We start from the raw sequence: 26,201 nt of genomic DNA, 5'->3' as shown, positions 1-26,201 counted from the left end.
CCATGCTGATACTGCATCAGCAAACAAATACACAATGCAAAGGCAGCAATGTGTTAGGAAGTTAGTTACAACGGGTCTCTTCACAACCGGGAGGATTAACAATGGGAATCCAGGGGTCTGACATCTGGAAAGTCATCAGACCGATACATGAGATGCAGCATATATAAAAAAACACGCCGTGCTACACAAAAGACACAACACGTGTGCAGATCATGTGCAGTCACGCAGCATTTTAAAGGCCCACTGACACATCAGCTTCTCTCATCACAGCAGTAAGACATTTCAGAACAGACACTTGTGTGTTGACGTCATTGTGTTGCAATAGAAACAGTGACACAACTAGGGCTGGAACTAACGATTCTTTTCATTATCGATTGATATGTTGATTATTTTTTCAATTAATCGATTAGTTGTTTGGATCATAAAACTCCAAGATGATGTTTTGGTTTGTCCACACACCAAATATATTTAGTTTACTGTCATAGATGAGCAAAGAAACCAGGAAATATTCACATTTAAGAAGTTGAAATTAGAGAATTTTGACATTTTGTTTCATAAAATATACTTGAACCGATTAATCAATTATCAAATTAGTTGGCGATTAATTTATTAGTCTAACTGTTGCAGCTCTAGACACAGCCATTGTTTTCCTTCCGTCTGCATTCATTTGAGAACAAAAAGAGGACTATCAGACACAAATTTTGCTTAATTTAGCCCAAATAGTGGACATTAAGTGTACATGGTTTTGCATAGTGTGAACACATGATGCTGCCCAGCTACAGAGGAAATGGAAATGCAATGCAAATACTCATGACAAAACCAAAATGACAAACACACTGCAAATACCTAGACATAAGCAAGTAGACAAACGCATCGCGACTGGGAAAAAAATGTCTCTGGGTGACATAAAAAGTGATGAACCTGTGGAGGACGCACTGTTCAATGCTTTGTGACTTTTTGAAGTTTTAGAGATGGAGCCCCGTGGACATAAAAAACATGAACTAAATGTGAAATAATTTGGGGGTTTTTCATTGATATTCCTGCAAAAAAAGCAAACCTGTCCCAGCAGTGTTCCCCAGAGACACTTCTGTTGCTGTGCTACTTGTAGAGCGTCTCTTCTTTTAGTTGTGAGTATTCATTTCATGATGTTTTTTGGTCTATTTGCATGTGTTTTCTTGAGTTGCACACAGTGCGTTAAACTCTCAGGGCCGCCGTATGAAAGGGCCCACGCTGCACGCGGCAAGTTAGACTGAATTTAAACACACCTTTGCTCCGGCATTTCATTCAGCTCATTTAACTTGACTGACTGATTACACAAATAACAACAAGCAAAGGAAATGGTTTTAACCGATTTGACAGATTCTTGAAAGAGGGAGAGAGACAGATGATGAATAATTTTTCCATCAGCAGTTGCCTCCATGATTCTGTCTGTGATGATAATCATGTGCTGACAAATGTTGAACACGCTGTTTGTGTGACCTTTGTGAGGCAGTGGGTGTAACAGAGATGAACCCGCCTCTACAGTATACGTGATGGAGTCTCGAAGCTGGAAATGCATTTACCTCTGGCATTTGGCACTTTCTACGTGAACAAGAAATTGCTTCTTAGGGGTTATGACCAGCTTAACGGACAATAAATGACAGTCGATGCCATTTGTCAATTTAACTGATTCTAAAATAATCAATGTTACTTGTAAGCATGGTGTCTATCAGCTTCAGTGTTAGCTTTCCAGCTCAAAGGCACTAATGTGAGAGTTTATACAGCGATGTTTCAGAAATGTGCAGCACAGTATATGGATGGTTGACATAATGTGCACTGGCAGATGAAGTGTAGATTTATGATGAAGGTAAGCCACTATTTTTTCAGTTTCACACACACGCACACGCGCACTCACACACGCAGATATATCGCAGATATATGTTCTACTTGTCTGGTAACCTTGTACCATTTACTACATGTTGTCAGTTTCTGGACTCGTGTAAAAGCTAGTTACAGGTAGTGTAACGCTCAACAGACAGAATGTGTGTCACCGCAGAGCTAACAGGGACAATGGTCGGGAACTGGTCCACAGCTCTGCAGCAGCGTGTTCACTTAACTAAACACAAGCTGATGATTTGTAGTGTTCAGTCATCGTACAATGGACCTGGGGCAAGTAGGGATACCATTAAATATTGAGCAGAACACAGACAGATGCAAACACCTAATTGTTACAGTGTTTAACGAGGAAGCCATCTATCAAAATCTGGCAGCTGTGCATTCCTGTCAATGAGGAACGTTCTGAACATTGGACCGAGGCAAATGAGAACACAAGGAACCGACTCTGACTCAGTGCTGTGACCTTGTCTCTTTCTCTTCTCGAGCTCCCGTTGTCGCACCGATAGATAGGATGACACAACTTGTTTTGTGTTTCCCTCGCCTCCTTTGTACTCGTCTTTGTCTCTTTTGCCCTTTTTCCCTCCGTCTTATCTGCCTCTCCTCCTGCTCCCTCCATCATTCTCCGCTTGGCTACAGTCAGTCTGCAGCTTGCTGCGCACTCAGTTTCATCATCTCGGCTTCACTTCCCCATTAAAGGACTGACCTCACACGAAACTACTATTTAAGGAAAAAAACACACACACGCTGGAGGGGTGGAGAGGGGTTGCAGAGTGCGCGTGCATGTACGCAAACACACGCACAAGGATCTCCCTCCGACCACGACAGCACAGGAAATGATCCATCCCACCCCACCCCACCCTGGGGTTGGCAGATAATTTTGGTGTGTCATGAAGCCAGTCTGTGTGCTAGTCATTTCCTCTGAGGTAGCATTCTTTGCTGCAGCCACTACATTTGTCTGCGACCGACTAAACATGCACATGCACGGCAGCTACCAGTACGACCTTGTATGCAATGAATCCATTACAAGCAAGTTATGTGCACTTAGACACAACATCTACAAAAGCATCTTCAGGGACATGGCAATGGCAGAAATCAGACATCCTGTCCTTTTCTTGGCACTTACACACTGCAGGGCCCTGGTGTCTGTACGTTTCACCGAGGTCAGTGTTAAAGGTGACGCTGCTGCTGTGGTGGATACTGTGCATTACTGTAACACTGTGGTTATGTCAAGCTACAAGAGAGAAACACAGGACAAACAACAGCAATGTTACAAGTTATTTATTTTTATCTTTTCCATCCTTAATGTTTAATTATTCACTATCATGGTGATAATAGTAATTTTTACGCCATCGAAAAGTAAGTAGACTAATTTTTTTGTGTGATTTTTTTTTGAATATTCCTGGATATTACGTTGAAAATAGTTGTTGTGTAGTTAAAGATGTTCAGATACAATTTTCACTTCCAGATACAGATTCCGATACCTGGATGATCCCGAATACAGATCATATACCAGTGCATTTTAAAAATAACAACTATTATATAATATTTAAACAGTTGTTTGCTATTAACCCTGTATGGCAGTGATGATTTCTGTCACTGTTGTTTGGCCTGTCACAGGTTAAAGCCTTTGAAAAACAGGCACATATAAATCTAGTTTGATAATCATAACTGAAAAAGAGCACAAATAAATAAATCTAGCAATAAACAATTACTTCCTTTAAACTGCTGTTAAAGTGCAGCCACACAGCTTATAAAAATAAAAGACCCTTTAAAGTTTTAAACAGTACCGTAACAGTTTAAAACCAAATAAATATAGTAATAAATAACAATTCCTCTAAAAATTGTTAACGCGCGGCCACAGTTTAGAAAATAAAAGACCTTTAGTCTATTTCTTTCACAGTAAAAGAATAAAACAACAAAACGCTTCACGTCTCCTTTTACTTGTGGAACTTTCAAGCGTGATATATTGACAAATTACTGATATTTTGTCTGGCTAACACTACACTACAGGAAATCACTTCTTCTTTGCCTCTTTAAAAACAGAACTTGTCAGTGGCAGTGCATCGCAACTGCTCTTGTGGAGCAGCAGCGAAGAAGAAGTTGTTTCCGGGAAAGGGAAAAACTAAACTAATATAATTTATAGACATGGTATCAGATCGGAACATTGATTCACCCACTCGCCTGTGCTCAACTCGGCATTTTTTGGCAGTATCAGAATACATCTCTTTATCTAGCACCTATAACTCTGTACATGTATCTCTCAATAATGGCCAACTCTATTTATAATAATAATAATACATTTTATTTATATAGCGGTTTTCATAAATCTCAAAGACACTTTATATATAAAACAACACACAAAAAATCGTATTAATAATCATATACTAAAATCACACATTAAAAGCAGTTTTGAAAAGGTGAGTTTTGATTAAGGATTTGAACAGTGATACAGTGTTTCCACTACCATTGAATTGGGGGGGTGCCCTGCCCTTCCAACGGGAGCCCCCGCCCCCCCTGAAAAGTCTAATTAATTTTAAAAGAGAGTTCCAGAGGGTGGGGGCAGCGATGGAGAGCATGGCATCTTTGTGTTGTTTTTTTGTTTTTTTACTAAACAAAAGACTAAAAGCTTTTTTCCTTGTAGCTCTATCATTTATTTATTAAGTAGTATCAAGGTTTATTAAGTAATTAATTTCCTGCTATTATCATTTTAATAAATCACTAGCAACTTTCGGTCCTGAGCACAGCAGCGTGAGTCTGAGCAGAAATCTGTTTGATGCTGAGGAGCATCTTCTTTCCTGTCCAGTGCAGCAAATGGAAAACATGATCGACGCAACTTCAAAGCAAACAGAGCCCGAATGTCACTGAACAGTTGGGCGTTTTGAGAGGAAAAGGTCACTGTGCATCACGGAGAACAATTAATAATCAATCGTGGACTTATCGTTACACTCTAAGGTTGCAGGTGCTACAAACAACAAAGCAGCATGGCAGGTACAGGATTCAGATTCACACACATTTCCAATTTTGGACACAGTGAGTTGACAGTTGCTATGAGAAATACAAAGTAAACACTGCGTTGCTTGCAACACTTGGATTTGCAACATTCGCAAACAGTCCCCCGTCTGCAAACTGGACCTCGCGGCGACATGTTATCCCGCTCTATGTCATTTCTATATCTCTCCATTAAACAAGATGAATCGAGCGCGGAGGAAGGATAAATAAATACATGTTGCCCTGGTAACAATAAGAGGCGCTGGTGGATCCGTACGTCTCCACAGAAGAGAGAGGAGAATCATGTTCGTGGATGTATGTGAAAGTTTTGTTTTGTTTTGTTTTTCCAAATCAAGCTTTACTTTATTATCTGGCTTATGGATTCAGACCAAGTAGTTTTTATGGGGTTGTAAGTAAACAGAAACCTTTAAGCCTGTGATGACAGAGTTCCTCGAAATGTAGAGGACATTTTTCCAGTAAACATATTCTTCAGGCCCCTTTGGTTTATCATTTATTTAAGTGTTTATCAAACAACATTGGAGCATTTTAGCATTAGGGTTTGCAGGGACACCGCAAGTTATACATAATATTCTGTTCGGTGCATTGGAGATACACAAGAGAAATGGCTGCAGCTCTTCTAATCTGCTTCCATTAGCGTTACTGTGTGGAAGAAAAAAAGCCAATAAGGCTCTGGAGAACATTTCTCAGCTACTCAGTTGATGCAGCTATTTATAAATATTAAATAACAGACGAGTGTCTGCAGAAGTGTTAAGCTGGATCGACGATTTAAACTTTAATGCGTGTGACATTTCTGGACTGACTCCAGACAACCACTGTTCCTCCCCTTCCTTTTCCATAGTTATGTTGGCTTCAGATATAACAACAGGAAACCTTTTTTCTGTTATTTCGTGCAACAATCGATCTCAATAATGACAAACCCTGATGTCAGATACCGCAACACAGTTTGATATACAGGACAGTCTCCTGTACAGCTGCAGCGGCAGCAGGCATACAGTAATGTCTTCCTGGACTCAGAGTAGTATCTGTCTACTTAGGCTTATCAGTATAGGTTGTTACGTATCTATTAGATAGCACTCTAGCGTTTTTATCTTTGCTATACTGTAATCCAGCCAGTGGGTTATTGCTGGTTGCTTAGCAACTCCTGCAAAAATACAAAGTGTTGAACCACGTTGAAGCTGCAGGGGAGAGGCAGCGGGCGGGAGTTTTATTAGCACACTCTATTCTTTTCCATTTTATTTTACCCGACCTGCTGTTGACATTACGGAGCTGTCCTTCTCCCTTTGACTGCTTCCACTTTTTATCAGCCTATAAAAAGCCACGTGGATCCACCAGTCAGGAATGTGATTATGTTAACCTGAAAGGAGCAGTTAAGAGTAGCACAACTACTCGAAGCCTCTCCTGCTCCATCTGATGCGCCCCGCCCCCCCCCCCCCCCAAAAAAAACCCCATCTCATCACTCGGCATGTGGAACAGAAAACAAGCAGCACTGGTCTGGGCTTTAAAAGGATTGAGCAGAAAGTTAATGTTTTGATTGAATTCCAACCGTTTTAAAAATAGTTGTGGGGATAAATTGTGGGCCAGGCAGGCAGAGCGAGGGGGCCATGCCAGGCTGAGCCTGTAAACTCCCCGACACAAACGCACAGCAGCAGGAATCCTGCGCTGGCTCCCAAATAGCACGGTTAATGTCTCCACAGGGAATGACAAGAGTACGACTAACTATTCTGTACCTGACAGATATCTGTCCTGCGTTCCTGTGCCCTGCACTTTTTTTTGGGGCTTCCATCCTTTATTATAAAGTGGAGTGAGGAATGAGCCAGGAAAATACAGTGGGCTGCACAAGGCAGTGAGGTTTTGCTGCATGTAAACCTTCAACCCAGCTTTCTAAATGCTTATAAATGTTCCACTGAGGGGAAAGATGCGATTAAAAGGAGGAAAAAGAATTATAGCAGCGATAAACACCCGCATCCAACCATGCAATTCTATGATGTCAACCATGTATTGTCCATATTTTACCAAAAGGAACATACAGAATCCTAGAACTTTTGCAAAATCATATGTAAACGATACAATTCATCTTCCACCAAGGTCCCCAGATGAATCTCAGAGTTGAAATGATGATTAGATTTATAGAAATACAATTATACAGTATTTCAGCTAAACAAAGTTTATGTTACTTTCGGATGTTCCACTAATTTTGCCTTTCTCTTGCAAAAGCCGTCATGTTCTCTTCTGAAAAATTCAACTGATCACGATTCCAGTCTACACTACAAAAGCCAATCCCATGCCAATCAGGGCCTTTCTGTGTGGAGTTTGCATGTTCTCCCCATGTATGCGTGGGTTCTCTCCAGGTTCTCCGGCTTCCTCCCACAGTCCAAAGACGTGCAGATTAGGGTTAGTTTAATTGAAGACCCTAAATTGACCATAGCTGTGAATGTGAGAGTGAATGGTTGTTTGTCTCTGTATGTGGCCCTGCGATACGCTGACGAATTGTCAAGGGTGTGCCCCGCCACTTGCCCAATGTCAGCTGGGATTGGCTCCAGCCCCACCACAACCCTTAATGGATAAAGTAGTATTGATAATGGATGGATGGATGTATGGACTACCACAACCACATTGAAAACAGTGTACTTTCACAGTGAAGGTGCCTAAATGAGTACACCACATGCTTATCAGACTACAGCTGTGCAAACAAAATCACAAAAAGTGTACCAGTCCCTGCTAGGAATGCATAATATTGGATTTTTTGCCAATATCCGATATTTAATTTTAAAGTCAATATCGCCCGATACCGATAACGTGCCGATATTATCGTGCATCAGTGCCCAAAGCCAACAAGGAAGAAGTGTCAAAATGTCTTGTTTTGTCAGACCAACAATCCCAAATCCACAGATATTTAGTTTGCCATCAAAGAACAAATTCACATTTGCGATCCTGGAACCAGAAAAAGTTTTGGTTGTAAACAAGTTAACCGATCATCAAAATAGTTGAAGATTAACTTTATCTTGATAGACCAATTATTTCAACTGGCATTACCACAAAAAAACTACACAATATTTTATCATCATCGTTGTTGTCTATAAGCAATAAAGAATCTACAACAGAATAGTAACAGTGAGCCAACGCTCGGTTGAGGTCATTATGCTGGGTTTCATTTGAGAGTTCCAGTTTCAATCCTTTAGCATGAACATCATTAAATCTGTATATTAAATGATTAGACCTGGCACAAACAATTTGAATTATGACTGACAGCTCCGGGTCCAAAACACCGCTCATGTAAACTCTGCCACACACAGACGAATGCTCTTGTTTGGGTTGGTTGAAGGAAATGAAAGCTGTATGAACTCACACACAATCCATAACTGTTTGGTAATGTGCTGTTTGGATCTGTCGTTGCTGTTGGCTGCAGCTTTGTGTGTTGCTAAGATCAGGTGAATAATGCGTTTGCTTTCTGAAAAATGAATACAAATGTGTGTCCCGAAGAACTGTGTACATGTGTGTGTGCATGGGAGAAAGTACGTGTGTGCGTGTAGGAGGTTGTGTTTCATGAGCAGGTTGTGATGGAATGATAATTCGCTGAGGCCAGATGGATGAGTTATGCATTCAGCGTGGGAGACTCTTCTTCTCTGCTCTGCTCACGCAATTATTTTAAAACTAAAAATATACTAAGACACAGGTATTGAACTCTTTAAGACGCACGCACGCGCGGCGAAGACTTGGCCACAACAGAATTCATGATTTAGGAAAACAGGATTTGCGACTGTCAACCGCAGTCAGTGGACTTTGCATAGCTCAGTTCACGTCCCTGCCACTGTGATCCTCTTGGGGAGTGAAAATTCAAACATCAAACCGTCCCACCAAGCCATTGTACCAAAAAACTATGCACAAAGATTAAAGACTGAAAACTTACAATACATTCAAATGCAAACTGCATTGCTTGAATGCACTGTTATTGTGCACGGTCACATTTTTTCCACCACAATCTCCGTGTCTAGACATGGAGATCCACCAGATTAAGACAGATCTCAGGGTGCATTCATATGACAACCGTAAACCACTGTAAACACATCAAGACATCGTCCTATCCCATCTTTGCTTATGCATGTCACATTATCAGAATGGATGAAATTCACTGTAGTTTATGTAATGTTTTATCATGACTCCACCAGATGGGCAACTCAACTGAGGCATACTTGTGTTAGTGATAGAGTTTAAGCAATGTTTTTGTTGTTTCTGGACAGAAGCCAAGCCCATTAATTTCTCGAGTTTGATTTCTTCCTCATTTTTCGCATTCCTTCCCATATCCCTGTGAGGTGGATCTTGGACATGCTCATGCCCTGTGCTATTTGTCTAAGGTATTATATAATGTTTAATCTAGCTGCTGTGTGTGCATTCTGGGGGAATCCTTTTATCGGTTAAAGCAAATATAAGAAGGATCAAGATGTATCAGTGACTGTAGTAGACATTACTACGTAAATATTTCAGACGCGATGTAACAGCCAGTGCGACAGTAAACAGTTATCCGATGTATCACAGCAGCAGATCAACAACAATCTCGACCTTTTGTCCAGTTTACCACACATTTTGACGTTTTAATTGAATGTGATTCTTCGAAGAAGAAAATAAAAAGCGCGAATGCAATGATGTTTAGAAACCAACGCAGGGTCTCAAATCCAAAACTTGTCTCAAGAGAGACATGGATACAAAATAAGACTTTGGAATTATTCCAGATGCTTGACTTTTTCCATATCTCGCTTGTGTTGTTGTAATTTATAAGCCTGTCACGTGCCACAGGGTCACTGTCCTGGGTCAGTGCTGGTAACGTTAGATGAGAACTGTGATGATTAAAAATGTCCTTGTCTGACAATAATGAATACTATTAAGTACTGTTGGTGCCCAATGAATAATGCTGGAATGATATAATTTCTTATTTCATGAGTTACTGGGATTTTTGTGGGAATGCATTTGTAATAATAAACATTATTATCAATATTAGCATAAAAAAAACATCATCTGGATACTGATTTGGACATTGAATACCAAACGATAACATAATATGTTAAATAGTGAGCTTTGGAGCTGGTGGGGAGATTTTGCTACCTTTAGATTAGAACCTGACCGATATGCATTTCTGGGTGCTGATGCTGATATTAGGGAGTGAAATTATGATAGATATTTTGGCAAATATATATTTTATATAAATTTTAAATGGCAATGATTCCAAAGACGTTGTTGTCAAGCCCAAATAACAAATGTAATTGATGCTTGAAATTTCAGTTTAACCAAAAACTTTATTATGAATGACTATAAATAATAGAAAACACAAATACTAAACTAAATATATAGAACTTGAATTAAGAAGATAAACGTTCTTTTTGAGTAACAGAAAAAAAATGCACATCTTTTCTGCAATATGTATTCTGTAAAATAAAACATTTAATATCAGTGTGTGCATATCGGCAAACATAAACAGCGATACTGATATGCCTGTGAAAAGCTGATATCGGCAGATATTATCGCCCAGTCGATATATCGTCAGGTTCTACTTTCAATAGAGATGGGTTCACTTTTTCACGTCTTTGTTCAAAACTAATCTAACCAGCTGCTGTCTGTGTCTGCATATTCACGATACTGACATGAGAGCAGTATCTGTTTTTTCATACAACTCCCTTTCAGAAAGCAAATAACAGTCATTTAAAAAATAGAAACTTGTAGAAACTGGAGTATTGACACTAAATTATCGTGTTTAGAAAACCCTCTGGTGGACCAACCAATTACTTTAATAAACAAGGAGGACCCCTGATCAAGTTTCCACATTCAACAAACAAGACCTGATGATCCACGACAAAGGAGTCACGTGTGAGATTTTTAGACTGCTCAGGCCTTGCACACCTAGAAGGCAGCGGGTCTTCTTCACTGGAGTGCAGCAGAAACCAAAGAAAAACTAGAGTCTCCCCAGAGGTGGTGTGGAGCAGAGAGAACGGCTTGTTTTGCAGCAAAAAAAAAAAAAGAAAGAAATTGGCCGGGGCCACCGTCCCCAGTGCCTTATAAGGCAGTGTTTCTGTCCAGCTAGCACACTGAAGCTGGGACTGCTGTTGCTTGCCTGAGAGAAACTCAACTGCACTCCAGAGACAAAGTGGACACTCAGGTTGACGATCTGGGTAAAGACAGAAGAAGACACGGAGGGTTATCCCCACTGCCCCACAGAGCTCCACGTTAAAGGGTGGGTGGGGGTTGGGGCAATAAGATAAGAAGGATGGAAAGGAACAGAAAAGATGGAGAAATAGTAAGACAGGAGTAGACGTTAAAGAGAAAAGTGATACACACTAGGTGGGAGTCAAGGTGGGCGATCTTTCCAAAAAAAATCATATCACTAACTTTTTACCACACAATCACAATCCACCCTCTCCTTCTTTATCAGTTGAGAACATCCAGACTACAGCCCGCAGATGGACTTTTAAAGCACAATTTTGTCTTACTGACATTGTTTCCAAAATGGCCATTAAAATTTGTGATCTGCTGTCAATAAATACCAATCTTTCGATAAAAGATTTTTCAATAACAAGAAAAAAATTGCAGTGGCAGTAGATGCTGTTGTCTTTGTTCAACTGCTCTAATGTGGTGGGTGATGGCTGTTTGTTTCAGACCTTGTGAGACTCCTATGAGAGGGGTTGTGCTGAGGGGGATCCAAAAGAAACGCTCTTGGCACATTTCCATTGGACCTTTTAAGGTGTTTGAATAGATTTGTTCTGTTACCTCCCCGACTGTTGTCCCCAAAAAAGTTAACAGATAACTTTGAGAAATATCCGACTGTGCAGAACCGAACCACCGACACTTCAAGTCCTCCTAATCCGCCATGCTGCTAGCTCACGTTGGAAGTTTTTTTTTAAAACGCCACACGCATGAAAGAGACCCTGTGAAAGAGACACGCAATATAATGTGTGCACAGCCATCTAGTAGGAAATCATTCTGTTGGTGTTTGAACGCAGCGTGGACTAGAGCTGCAACAGTTAATCGATTAATAATCGACTACTAAATTAATCGGCAACTATTTTGATACTCGTTTAATCGGTTCAAGTAGTTTTTATGGGGAAAGGAGTTGAAAATATATGGTTTCAGCTTCTTAAATGTGAATATTTTCTGTTTTCTTTACTCCTCTATGAAAGTAAACTGAATATATTGGTTTGTGGAGAATACATGTCGAGGTTTGGGATACCACATTTTATTGATCGAACAACTAATCGATTAGTCGAGAAAATAATTGACAGATTGCTCGATAATAAAAATTATCTTTAGTTGCAGCCCTAGCATAGACCCACGTTATTTATTTTTTGGGGTATAAGTAGGACATAAAATATCATCGTCACCATATCTTCATTCGCCTGAAACTTAGATTATTGGACGTCTTCAAAAACGGACAGGGTATAAAATTTTTAGATCCTTCACCCCTTGGTGGGAGATCACATGGAGAAAGAACCAAAGAGAGCAGGAGCAGGAGTGGAAGGAATGAAATGAACAACAGACACTAAGCAAAGCGAAATCCGCATTCTGAATAAGAAGAGCATCTCACCGAATTAACATAAGGCCCCAACAGAGGAGCTGGAAGACTTCAGACCTACTATTTAACTGTCCATATCTAATATCCTTCACACTTAAGTGCTGTGCATGAAGTTATCTGGCTGTACCCAGTCGGCAGCGGAATCAAAAGGCTTTGGACCGGAGCTCCAGTTAAAATACCTGCACTGTGTTTAACAAGCCGGAGAGGAGGGGCTGAGCTGCAGGCTGAGAGAGAGCTGGAGCCAGGGAAAAAGAGATAAGGCTGAAAAGTGAAAGGGGAAAGTGCAGTCATTCGCAGGGACTTTGAGACCCATATATAGCTGCCAACTATTTACTCAGTGAGGTCATTTCCTTCAGGACGGCAGAAAGGCATCTTATGCAACTTGCAATCAAGTGTCCATATGTATATTTTTTCTTCTTCTTTTATCTAAAAAAAAAAAAGCCCTTTCTTCGCTTGCCCTCAAGAATCAATCCTTGTACTAGGAGCTGCCAAGTAGCAGTGGTGGTGTGTTGCCAAAGAAAGATCAGCACAAAGGGGAAGGTTGCTGAGGTTACGTCCAATCGAATGCTGATAGAGGCAAATATTGTGATTAACTGCTTTCATTGGCCCATTTATGTGACTTTTTTCCAGGCAATTAAGATCTTTTTGGAAGCAGGAGAAACGGCTGCTCCCAACCCATTCAAAATACATTTAAAGCACAACGCTAGAGATACCATCTGATAAATGGTCCAACTTTCTTGAAGAGAAGGTCACTTGATAAGATGCTGCAGATTCCTCCCTGTCAGCTTTCTTTATCCTCGGGGTAGTGAGCACAATGTTCCTGAAATTAATTACAGAGGTTCTCTTAATACGTTTTTATTTCAGAGGCTTCATAGAAGTCAACAAAGCTGTTTTTGTTGTGGCTGTTGCTAGGCCACAATTGCAGGGAATTTATGATTTGTTTGTGCAAAACATGACGCTTTGTGCAGCTATTAAGGTACTTGAAGTATGCCTGCTTCTATTCTACCTGCAAAAAAGGACATTTCTGACGGTCTGTGTATGCGTGAGTGAGTGTGTTTTAATCACACCCAGAGAAGCAAAACTTCTTGATCCCAGCGACAGTGCAGAGGCTGCTAAAAATGGAAACCTGCAGCCTGTTCTCTCCTACGCATGCTTCCCACTCAACTTTCGTCTCAAACACTCAACACCCCTATCTCTCTCTGGCCTGCATGGAGGAAGTAAACACCGCTGGTCTTCAAGCAAATATTCGGCTCAATGTTTTGAGGGAATAGACGAGGGGGAGCCTCGGGTAGCATTGGTGGAGGAGATGGACAGGGGGGCCCCAGGCTAGATGGGGCCCATTAAAAGGGGTGAGGTGATGCTTTTTAAGATAGACCTGACAGCGAGTTTGCCCTCTGTCAAATCCAGTTAGGAGGCCCAGAAATTCAAACACCACCACTGGAACAGATATACGCTTACTGCTAAAGTAGGTACTGTGAAACAGTGCTGGCTAAAAAGTGTACAAAGTACAAAGTGTACAGTGTAGGGGGGAAAAAGCTAAAATGTTAGTGATTCCAGCCTTCGCTGGAAAGCACTTCAACTTAAATTTGTTAGTTCCTGTGGAGAAATGCCCATAACCAACAGCAGAACTCATTTTTTTTGGCGAAGAGGGGGTTATTTTGAAGTGTTTGACGATCTTCTTTCCGACTTCAGCCCAGTGTCATTCGTATACACTGGTACAATGGAAGAATGTTTCCACTGTCTTATTCAGCTTTATGTCATCACAAAACTTACCAAAAACATCTGTCAAGGGGTACATTCCTTGTACTTCCTTAGTAGACACAGCTCAGAGTGTTACGATTTCAAGTCTCGTTTCCACTGCAAATAGTAAAACTTTATTCTCCAGGGGAAAGGGGCCAACATCTTCTATTTGCACAAGTGGACATCGGCCTCCCTTCAGGCACAGGTTGCCATCATATTGCATGAGCGCAGTACAATTACAAATACCAATACCCTATTCTATTTTGGCTTTGGAAAATGATCAAAATCAATTTCAGGTTACTGGTCCATCCACAGCCTCATAATCAGAGAGAGCTGCCATTTCATCCATTGAACTGGTGAACAAATCCAACATGTAGGTGGTAGTGGATCAAAGGTCTCCAACCAGACTAGTCCATCATCCGCTGTCAAACATTTCATGACACATAAGCGGGCTGTTTAAATACAGCTACTCGAGTCTTAGAGTGCAACACAAAGACTTTGCTGGTAAACAACTGAAAGAGCCACAGCTCGATAGAAAAGCCTTTTTTCGCTGGAAGCAGCGTGATTCATATGCATGTTTATCAGAGTCGAGATATCTGTCACATTTGAAGTGAGGTTTCTCCATACTGAGCCGTCACTAGTCAGCATGGCGTCCGACAACTATTCACTGACAGGCCGCAAACTTTGGGACAGGTTTCCTTAAAATATTATTTTTAAGATGTGTGGGTCCGACACTTATCATACACAAATTGTGCCAAGGACACATGGATGGCAGGCGGCTTGTCTTGTTCTCGTGGGACTTTACCGTTGTCGTTCATCTGGGAATAAAACCGTCAAGGTGACATCACACACGTCTCCAAAGGGACCGGAGAGCAGCCCAGAATACGTACATTATACAATGAGTGTTTTACTTCTTAATCCAAACACGCGTGTTTTTTTAACAGCGGGTGGACAAACTTCCTGATCACCTCTGGAACAGCAGAGTGGGTGTGAGGATCTAAAGGCCTGTGGGAGCATCCAGGTCTGGTGAGCCCCCCAACTGGTGCCCAGGCCGGGAGTTTTATTAGTTTATATTTTCTAATATTAGTAATATTAGTCTCAACGAACACACCGAGTGGGGGCATGGGTTAATCCCAGTCCGAGGGCACAGCCCCACACTGCACCGTGGGCACTGTCTGACCTGTGCACCAGGCCTGTCTGACCACCATGAGGGATCTCTCCTTGACTGCTCCCCCAAACGAAATATGCATTATCACAGCAATCCCAGATTACAAGGCACGATGGGGGACATGTGCAGTTTAATAACTGCTGCAGACGAGAGAGAAAACATGTGAAAACGTCAGTGAGAGGCAGCATCACAGGCTGACTGGGGGGGGGGGGGCAAGCTAACAGCTCGTAGCAGGTTACAAATAGGAAAGAGGGGAAAGAGAGAGAGTGTGTGTGTGTGTGTGTGGGGGTATAAAAACAAATAGTAAGACCTTAGCGAAGTGTGTGAATACGTGTCCGGGCTGCGGGCTGCGTCCCACTTGACTTACCAACAGACTCTCCAGGTTGACGGAGGAGCGGGGGTCTCGGATCGTGTCCTCCAGCTTCCTCAGCCGGGTTTCCATCCTCCTCTCGGCGCCCAGCGACATGACTGCGGCCGCTCGTTGCGAAAACAAAGTTGCGCGAGGGAAAGGGGGGAAGGGGGCTCGGTTTCCCCCAACAACAACAACAACAACAACAACAACGACGACAACGACGACGACGACGACAAAAACACACAAAAAAAAAAAAAACTTGTTCGGAGTTTGACGTGCGAGCCCTCTTCTTTGTTCCTGGCTAATGGCCGTGGGCCTGGCGGGGCAGCCCCGGGCTCGCCGGCCCACCCAGCTCGCCTCCCGACAGGAGCAGTGGGCACAACCCAGATATCCCCGCAGCCAGGAGACGGAAAAAGCCACCGAGCCCCCGAGCGGGCGAGGGGCGAGGAGGCGAGGGGCCCTCGGCGAGCAGCCACTCGGCTCCCGGCGGAGCAAAGTTACACTCGGCGTTTCACCTCCAGTTAAGTGAAAGGAAGCATTTTCTTCTTCTTCTTCTTCTTCTTCTTCTTCTTCTTCTTCTTCTTCTCTCTCTCTCTCTGTCTCTCTCTCTCTCTCTCTCTGTGTCTCTCTCTCTCTCTCCACCAGAACTCGGCGACAAAGTTTGAATTTGGAGACAGCAGCAACAGGCGGCAGGGCGTTTTCTTCGCCCCCTCTCCTCCCCTTCCCTTCGGCTTGTCGGCCGCTCCGAAACGCGCTGGACTCGCCTTTTTTTTTCTTCCTTTCCTTTCCTTTTTTTCGGGGTGGCTGGCTGTGTGGTGGTGGTGGTGGTGGTGGGGGGGGGGGGAGATATCCCGCTTCGTTTCACCCCATTCAGCGACGTCTGGAGCCCGTTAGCGATGTAGTTTTCGCCCGGCCGACAACGTCCGCTCTCCCGCGCCCAGTCTCCGACAAGCAGACGCTCTCTTCCGTGACTCCGTCTCGCATGTTTCGCGTCGGTGCCACTCGCGTCGTCCTCGTCGCAAAGGGAGTCGGGACGCGGGGCGTTCACGAGTTCGGCGTCGTAGTGAAAAGTCCTCCGGCGCCCGAATTCTTGTCCGCACACTCACATCCACGCACGCACGCACGCACACACGGGGACCGAGTCTTCTCCCTCCCTCCCCCGGACAGCGACTCGCAGAGGACTCGGTTACCCAGAAGCCACCTGGGCTGTCCCGTCCTCCTGCGCCCCTCTGTCCCTTTACCTGCCTTCTACCTGTTCATGCTCACGTGAACTCCATAATAACCATCTTTAATGTAATACTCTTTATTCACTACCATTCCATGTATACGATATTTCTGTGAAATACACACACACATATATATATATATATAATATTATTATTTATTATTTTTCAACCCACTACACACTTCTTTTTGCACTTTGTACAGTATATATGTACATATCAGTTTTGTTCCTGTATTTTTAATTGTATTTTTGATACCATGTGTGACACTGCTGCTGTTACAAGTGAATTTCTGTGAGCGGGATGAATAAAGTTGTCTATTCTATTCTATTCTATTTAACAGGCGCTTTTGTCAAAAGCGACTTACAATAAGCGCATGCAACCATGAAGATAATACTCAAAAGTATTAATAAGTACATAAACATTCACCAAATAGGCACAAAACTGCTTAAAGTGCTATTTGTAATTAAGTGCAAGTGAAAAATATATATATATTTTTGTGTTTAATATAATATTTCAGGGAGTAAGAAAGTAAATAATAAGGTAAGTAAAAATTCACATGACCTCCTTGGCGGAGGTAATAATGAATTCCAAATCAACACCAAACCACAAAATAATTCATATTTTCCAGGTCCAAGCCCAGTTTGTCGACCAAGGTTCAACAAAAAAGGCCTAGTTTTATGTAACACTGTTTTTGTCTCAATTTTCGTTAAGTTGTTGATGCTACCGCGGTCGTGGTGGCCAAAAACAATAATAGTTGCGATTTACTAATACTTCGACGACAAAACGGGAACAGACAAGAGGCTGGTCGTCTGTTTGACTCGACAATAAACTGAATAAACTGAAAAAGCAGTTGAATAAGCTTATAGTTCACAAAACTACTGATGCTCAAAATCTACCCTTAAATCTCATACTGACTTTATCTTTATCGCAACATTTGTTTGTGATTTTAATCACATGAACCAGATTAGATTTGAACAGGTTTATGGTTTTTAATGGGTAAATCCCAATTTTGTACATTGATCTCTATTGCGTGTCCAGTCAAAGTGTGCTGCGTATCTGTATGTTTTATGTTTTTTGCACCAGAGTGACCCTGCTTTGGTCTAGTGTCCCAGTAAGCTATGAGAGTGACAGTGAACCAGATTGCACAACACCAGGACCCTGAAACTGAAGCAGCTAAAAAGGAATTCATCCACCATAGATTTCATTATTCACACAGTGCTTGTGCTAGTGTGACATGTCAAAATGTCTTCTGTGAATTTTTTCTGTTATTATTGTGTCTTATTCTGAATTGATAAAAACATGAGAACATTTTATAAAGTTACTGCTTCATAACTTTTTGCAAGAAGGACAAATATTATTTACTGCCATGTAACTCCAGTTATACGATGCTCCACTTGGGCAACCAGTTAGACAGATCTTTGGACTGCACACTGAGGTCACCTCTAAAAACCCTCTGCGCACACAATTCGTCTCCCTTTGGAACTCAGCTTTGTATATGAAAATGGGGGATCATGCAGTGTATATGCTCTACCCTATCAAACAGAAATTCCAATTGGATAACTTCGAAAGCGAAGGTTATTAGGGGACTTCCAGCTGGACCCCAGCCCTGACCACTGATGGCCATCACCTGCCTAAGACTCCTGAGCACAAATGCCTATGAATACACAAGGGTGGAAGTAAATAACCAAGACGCAGATAAGCAGATGCCACCCACTGACACACCCCTAAAGAGAGCAGCCAAGGTTTTGGCCCCCCATGTTTAATGCGCCCTAAGGCCCATTGGGGGGTATGAACCATGGCCTTATAGGTTCTGTGGATTGTATCAATGAGCAAGACGTTGTGCTGACAGAGGGGCCCCCTAAGCCTGCGCACTACTCCAGACAAACAGATGGCTGGATTCCCTCAGGTCAACAGTGCAGTCCATGTAGCAGCAGAGTGCATGCAAAGGGCACAAAGTATGAAGGCATCTGCAGAAACTCAAGGATATCCTGCAGTGGGCACAAATGTGGGTTGATTGAGGGTCCCCTCAACATGGCCCTTTTGACGAACAAAAATTGTGATCCTCACATGTCGATATCTCTGCAGTTAGATTGTACAGGCTGGGGAACCGTAGGCTTTCCTGTTCAGATAAGCTACCACTGTGGTGTTGTCTGACTTCATCATAACTAGCCTGTGATGCGGTTGTGGGGCAGAATCATGCAACACCTTATGAATTGCTCAGTTCCAGCTGGGTGACATGGCGGTTCTAACCATGGACCACCTACCATAGCTCCGTCAATCATCCCACCCCAGCCAGTCAGGGATGAACCAGTGTACACGTGGTCATAGTGTGGAAGGCTCTTAGCCTCACCCCCTTGCAGAGGCAACTGGACGAGTTCCACAAGGTAATATTTCTCTGCACCTAGGCAGCATGATGGTTTTTCTGAAGTGTATTCACCTCTTGTTAAAATCTTCCCTATGAGGAAATCAAGCCGTTATCCATTATGTCCCTACTGAGGAGTGGGCCAATACTTTCAGAAGCCATAAGATGGAGCTATAAACTATTAAATTCCCATCCCTTATCTGCAGACAGTCAGAATTCATTTCAAATGAACAATTAATCAAATGAGATCAAAACACTTGGTAAAAACAAAAGGTAATACCCCATTGTCACCACATTGTTTATTCTGCTGATTTATTTATTATTCAAGAAATAACATCATATTGTTAGATTTTATCAGTCCAAGTTAACCAATTTGTGAATCATTACTCACTAACTTAAATCACTGGTGGGGTGATTGTCAGTCAGTAGTAATTACTTGGCTAATTGTCCAGTAAGTCTTTTTTTTCCTATTCACTCAGTTGTGCTCATCAATATTCAGATAGTATAACCAAAGCTTAACTAGTATGAATGATTACGTTTTCCAAAATGTGTTTAAACACTTAACTGCTTTTGTGTTAACATTTTGGCATCAATGTATCTGACTGGTGGATCTTATGTCAGTCTTGTTTTCAGGAGCTGGTTGCTTTTTTCATCTTAAACTTGTTTTTTCAAAATGTCACATCCTGAAGTTCATATAAAATTAACAAATGCCGACCACTATAAACTGCAGTATACACAATTTAAAGGTGTGCAATTTCCACAAATATGTCACTTTTTACAGATTAATTTCATTTGTGTCTCTGTGTTCATAATAAAGATTTTACCATCTGAAATTTGGACTGAATAATCTCACCTCTAAAATTCAGATGCAAATTATTAATCATGGTTTTCACAGGTTCCCATGGACTCTGAGAGAGGTCGAAATTATGTGGTAAAATAATGAATCGAGTCAAAACTCCCATTAACCAGTACTAAAATATGTAAATGTATTATATGTGCAGGGTTCTTGTACATACACACTGAAATGTATTTGAACAGATATGACCATCTGAAACAGAGTTGTGTGTTCCTCTTATTTATTTGTCTTCATGAGCAATTCACTGGATAAAACAAATACTGTTACAACACAAAAAAAAATATTTTCCAATGCAATTTTGGCCAACTGCTATGTACATGTTACAATGTCATAATAAAAAGACAGACGATCATCTCCTCCAGAAGATCCTGTTTTCTCCATTTCAATAATTAAAAAAGCATTTCACTGATCACCAGGCCTTTACATTGGAACAGAATACTGAGGTCAAACCATCTTCACTTTTTTTATTATTTGCAAATGCAAAATTTGTCGACAATAAATAATAATATAAAATGTACACAAAAAGATTGACAGTCCACCACGAGTTAAAACGTTGAACAGATTGGATGTTTAGGAACGAGGAAGTTGGGAGGAAAAGTTTCTTCTTAGCAAAAATGTGACAGTCCATACAAGTTACAGAAAAAGCTGATCATCTATACATTGACACTAGCAAGATAACAATGTTGTTGTTTCTGGTATATTCCGTTTTGTACAAAGAAGGGAGAGTCTTCTTTACAAGCAAGCATCATTGTCTTAACTGTAGAGATTATACAAGCAAGAGTTAAGGCAACTTCTCTGTTGTTTTTGAAAAGTAACATGATGTCATGTCATGTTTTTATGTTGTCTGTGGACCACTCGCCCTCTATTACGTTTGGAGTTAGGTGTCATTGCATAATTCAGGCTGCCGACCAGGCCCGTTGTCTATCGTCAAAAAGAAAAGGAATGCTGGAGATTTGTCACGAGTCTGTTCACCCTCTCAAAAGACTGATTCAATGGTCCAGGATTTCCACGTAAGAGTTAGGGTTTCCTATCTTCAGGATCTGTCTCCTCATACCATTTGTAACACCAACACAGCCTGGTGCAGATTAGAACCACATGTAATATGTGTGTTGTTTTGTCTGTGTGTGTGTCTGTGTATGTGTGTAAAGGTGTCAGGCAAGGGGGGGGGGGGGGGGGGGGGGAGCAGTCATGTCAATGGATTTCTAATAGTTCCCCTTTAAAATCAAACCCCCTCAAATGTTTTGTAACCCACTTGGAGAAAGACTGGTAGATTAGCCAGTAGTCTAAAATAGACTGAGATTGTAAATTTGACCTGATGGTGGTAGAGGAGGAAAGATCAAGAAAAGGCCACTAAAACAATTTGCTGTTGACCTGGAGGCAAATGTAAAGGAATATTTTCACATTTTGGGAATTTGTGAAACTACAGTCAAGCAGCTAGTTAGCTTGGCTCAACATAAATACTGAAAAACAGATATAAGTGGTTACTTAGTGAATTTATTATTATTATTTTTAACCTTTAGAAAAAGCCAGGCATTCTGTTCCCACCACTCCCAGTCTTTAGGATGAACCAGGCTAACTTGCAGCTGGCTGTAGCTTCACATTTAATGCGGAGAAGAGTGATGTCAAGCTTTTCATCTGACTCTCTGCAAGAAAGCAAACATGTGCATGTCCTATATTGTTGATCTATTCCTTGAACTGAAATCTGAACTATTAGTCTTGGATATTGAGTGTAAAACATGTGATACTTTGTCCTGAGGGTGGTGCTAGAGAGGTGCTAATGGAGGGTCCAAGTTGGAAAAGGGCTTTGTGCTCTGATTATCATCAGTGTGCTCAGTACATTTTATGGTAATCTACCTGCACAGCCATTATTAATCTCTGCCGCCCACAGGACAAAAACATATCGGTCTACATGTCACATTGACAACTTTTTACAGTCAGTCTTCTGTCTTCTTTGAAAATGCGAGCAGGCTCTCAGCTCGAGTGGTAATGAGCTACCAGGACAGAGGAAAGTTTGTTCTCCTCACGTCAACAGCGGAGATGACCACCTTTCATATTTAACTGCTGGGCACAGGCCCGAACAACAACATACAGGAAACCGTATTCCGTCTGAACTTTGGTTTAGTTAGTTTAGGTGTGTACGTTTAATGGCGGTTTGTAGCTACAACTGAGGATACCCATATTATGTCCTCTCAATTTAAAAAAAATCCAATTCATTTTAATTTGTCTGCGACCTGGAGGGCAATCAAGCACTTAAAAAATGTTAGTAATTGAAAAATTAGAAAACTTTCTGTTAAAATGATGGTGGGGAGTGTTCAAAATGCTGTCTATGGCCCTGGTTTTGTATTGTTACACTATGTATGTGCTAGGTAGCACAGACACCAGAGGCTACGGTGTCCGGTTTCTTAGTTACATCATCCCCGGGTTTTGTGCTTTCACTTTTCACACAGATTGCAGTTTTGGAATGGGAGTGCAATTTATTTTCTTCTGATATAAAGTGTATCTTGAGATATTGAGTGCATATCGGAATCCATCAGACAATTTCTACTCAGGGCCAAATACAGTGAAGGTAAAGAAGACAGAAGCAGGCAGTGTACTTATATTGACACCAAAGCTGGGCCTTGGCAAGTGGCAAGCTAAGCCTAAATGCCTGACTAACAGGCAACAGATAGAGTTGCACAGTACTTATTCTGAGTCAACACTTTGTAATCTCAACTGGGCTTTCTGCTTGCACCTGCCACACACACACTCACACACACACACACACACACACCCACACGGACACACACGTACACACACACACACACACACACACACACACACACACAAACACACACACATACACACACGGACACACACACACACACGGACACAAGCGTACACACACACACATGCACAAAGCAAAATATACTATGGGCATTGTGTGTTTACATCTGACACCAGTATATGTACTTATTACACATAAATATGTGTGTGTATGAATACATGTTGGGGCCTCATTTGGACAATGAATGAGTCACAGTGTGTCATCATGACAGTGCATTAAAACAAAGGCTGCAGGTATAACGGTGAGATAGGACAAGGTTGCAAAGCAATGTACATGTAACACCCGACTGATAATCCATCAACTGCTGCATTATCCTTTAAATACAGAGCTTAACTCACAGTCTCACATAATGACCCTTTATCGACTGAAACCAAAAAGAGAGAAAAGAAACGGTAATACTGCTTTTGACATCCACTATATTCCTTAATTTTTTAAACAAGTGCTTTTTGTTAAACTATCTGGTCAAATCTTTCATTTGAGATGAAAACTAGGTGACATGCTTTGTTTCAACACACCAGAGGCCTTTGGCATATGATCATACCTTGTATCGCACTGGTAAAATTCACCTCCTCTTTAGGAGTGTAAACTAAATCCTGACTTTGTCTGATGGTGTTCCGGCTCACAGGCTTACGGCACAGTGTAACTGGATCAGATCAAAATGGTTCAATGACAGTTTGTGTCGCTTTCACTTAAACTTCCCCCAAAAGTTGTACACAGAGCACAACGTTGAATCAAGGACAACATTGCAATTAGATTTGGCTTTAAATTAATGAGAATTGGCAAGAAATTAAGTAAGTTGGCAGGTTCAGTTCAGCGGACAAGCAAGCGGCAACGAGTGAAGTTTACCCAATTTCTTTTCAAAATGAATCCGTCTTCAGCGTGTTTATTGTTTAAATATGTCGGTAGTGTTACTTCAGCAGTTTTTCCTCAGACCCCAAAATAATTATTTATGAAAGAGTTGGCTTCCCTTTGCCCCCTCTAAATTCTGTGCAGTCACGTCTCAAACTAACCCATGACAGGAACATCACTGGTAATGTATTATAGAAAAGATTAAGTACTTGCCTGCGGTCGCAAGTACCTATTGCAGGTTGGCAGAGTTTCCACATTGCCATGCCATCCCACTTCTTCTGGTTGTGCAGTAAGCACTGAACTGTTCTCAGACAGCTGTATTACTGTTACTCGCAGGGCTCACAATTCAAGTACACAGGCGGTGTTCTCGAATATGTGAAAATGTAAATAGTATGAATGATTATCTTGACAACTCTGTCTCGTTCCGTTTAATAATACATATTCAGAAGTTAATGCGCAAACAAATAGTGACACAGGAAAATGGCAGAGAATGCATGATTCCACTCACTCGCCATCATTTGCTGGTGAAGAATATTTTATCCTCCAGTTTGCTGATTCAGTTGGAATAATTCTCAACACAATTGATGATTTTATGTCCAAGGACAGTCCTAGCCTCATATTGGAAATTAGCTTGTTCTTCAATAATATTTCATTAACTGTATTCATGCTTGTTATGCTTCTTCTTTTTTTTTTTACCAACCATCACCATTAGCCAGAGCATTTGGTGTCAGGTTGGCAAGTACATATTTTTCTGGTTGTGGACAAGCAAAGACCAAGAACATAAAGCTGATATCTTTGACAGCTCTGTGGTTCCACAGTCTAAACTTTGTGACATTAGGCTATACCTCAGTGACAAGTTGTGTGAGAGAAAAGAACAACACTTACTGGAGCAGAGATTTTGTACCTGTGGTTTGGCATCAGGTTGCACCAAAAAAGGAGCCTTTCAAAGGGGGATGGAAATCTCTCTTTAAGCTCCCTCACTAACTTCCCAACAGTGGGTCTGAATGCTGAAAACTATAGTCTATTCCATAGTAACAGGCAACACAGAGAGCACTTACTTTGATAGGAGAGGGTGTATAAGGTATAAGGGGCAGTGTGGGCTGAGAGTATCCAAATGAGGAGAGAAGCAGCGGGGTGAAGTCCTCCTGTTGCAACGATATACTGTCTGCAGTTCAAAGGTGAAACAATCCTGCTGGCCACGACATCAAGTCTGTAGAAGTTCAGTCCTTGTATCTGTCACACAGACAAAAGGACTCCAGTTCGCTCTGCTATGATACACATCAACATGTTTGGTTGGACTCTCATCAGTCGTTGAAGGCGGTTTGTGGTGCTGGTAGACTGGACGATGGGTGAGGACAATAACAGTGTGTTTGTGTGTGTGTGTACGTGTGCCTGCGTGCGTAAGTGCGTGCGTACGTGTGTGTGTGCGTGTGTGTGCATGTGCATGTGCATGTGCAGTGGTGGCGTTGGGAGGGGTGGGATTTGGAGGAGGGGTTGGACAAGTGAGTGTCATTGATGGCACTGCATCCCTCAGAGCATCCATCTGTGAAACAGAGTGGGAGGAGATTCAGACTCAGAGTCAGTGGGTGAGCAAATATACCCCCAACACACACACACGCACTTGCGCACACACACACACACACACACACACACACACACACACACACACACACACACTTGCGCACACACACACACACACACACACACACAACCCCAAAATCAATGCATGAATTGAAGCAGGCAGGCCTCAGTTCAGAGCAACAGGGCTTAAAACCATTAAACTGAAGAAAAAGCTGATATTTTTTCATAGCTGTGCTTCATAATTCCCTTTCTTTGGTACATGCAATCAGTATCACCTTAAAGGTGCTTTTGGGTAAATAAAGAATTAAATATTCAGCATCTAGTTCTCTGGTGGGACACATTTTACATAATGTTTTAGACGCTTCATTATGAACACTGTGATATTGCAGGCAAGTAGCAAAGGTGAGCTACAGAAAACAGATTTTGAAAACAGTAATTAGACATAGTGCATCTGAAGGTTACGGTACATTTTTGCCATGATTCATTTCAGCTGATAGTACGCTTTTGGCACAACTAACAATTTTTACTCTTTTGATATTATCAATTACTCTAATTCTGATCACTCACCTCATGTTACCACAACTTGAATTGGTCTTCAATTGCTCTTGAATGCTACTTAATTAAATTAACAACTCAATGGGTGCATCATCATATTTGTTATTAATCTGTTGAGCAATTCCTTTCACATGAAAGACTTGCCATTTCTGAAACAGAAGTAATCTGCTAGTCAAAGAAAAACACAGCTAAATAAACAGTGCTTTATCATTTATACATATATATATGTATATATGACCCTCTGCATCA

The 26,201-nt window shown here is 41.6% G+C and overlaps 2 protein-coding genes across 6 annotated transcripts in view; both read right to left on the bottom strand.

Moving 5' to 3' along the window:
- Window positions 1–16,870, bottom strand: part of rock2a (rho-associated, coiled-coil containing protein kinase 2a) — a 36,140-nt gene extending 19,270 nt beyond the window's left edge. The window contains exon 1 of one of the 2 annotated variants that reach the window (XM_035609989.2): window positions 15,715–16,870. In XM_035609989.2, the coding sequence (XP_035465882.1) occupies window positions 15,715–15,813 (99 nt within the window). In that variant the 5' untranslated portion in view covers window positions 15,814–16,870. The remainder of the gene's footprint in view (window positions 1–15,714) is intronic. The other variant, XM_047337598.1, reaches the window with a different exon arrangement.
- Window positions 16,871–20,346: 3,476 nt separating this feature from the next.
- The window catches only part of sobpa (sine oculis binding protein homolog (Drosophila) a), a 40,987-nt gene continuing 35,132 nt past the window's right edge, over window positions 20,347–26,201 (bottom strand). For all 4 annotated transcript variants that reach the window (XM_035611088.2, XM_035611090.2, XM_035611089.2 and 1 more), the window contains one exon: window positions 20,347–25,359. The gene's annotated coding sequence lies outside the window, so the exon portion shown is untranslated. The remainder of the gene's footprint in view (window positions 25,360–26,201) is intronic.

This window comes from Scophthalmus maximus, chromosome 15, assembly GCF_022379125.1.
Source record: "Scophthalmus maximus strain ysfricsl-2021 chromosome 15, ASM2237912v1, whole genome shotgun sequence".
NCBI lineage: Eukaryota > Metazoa > Chordata > Actinopteri > Pleuronectiformes > Scophthalmidae > Scophthalmus > Scophthalmus maximus.
Note: the sequence above shows the minus strand (reverse complement) of the source record. Positions and strands in the feature narration are given on the sequence as shown.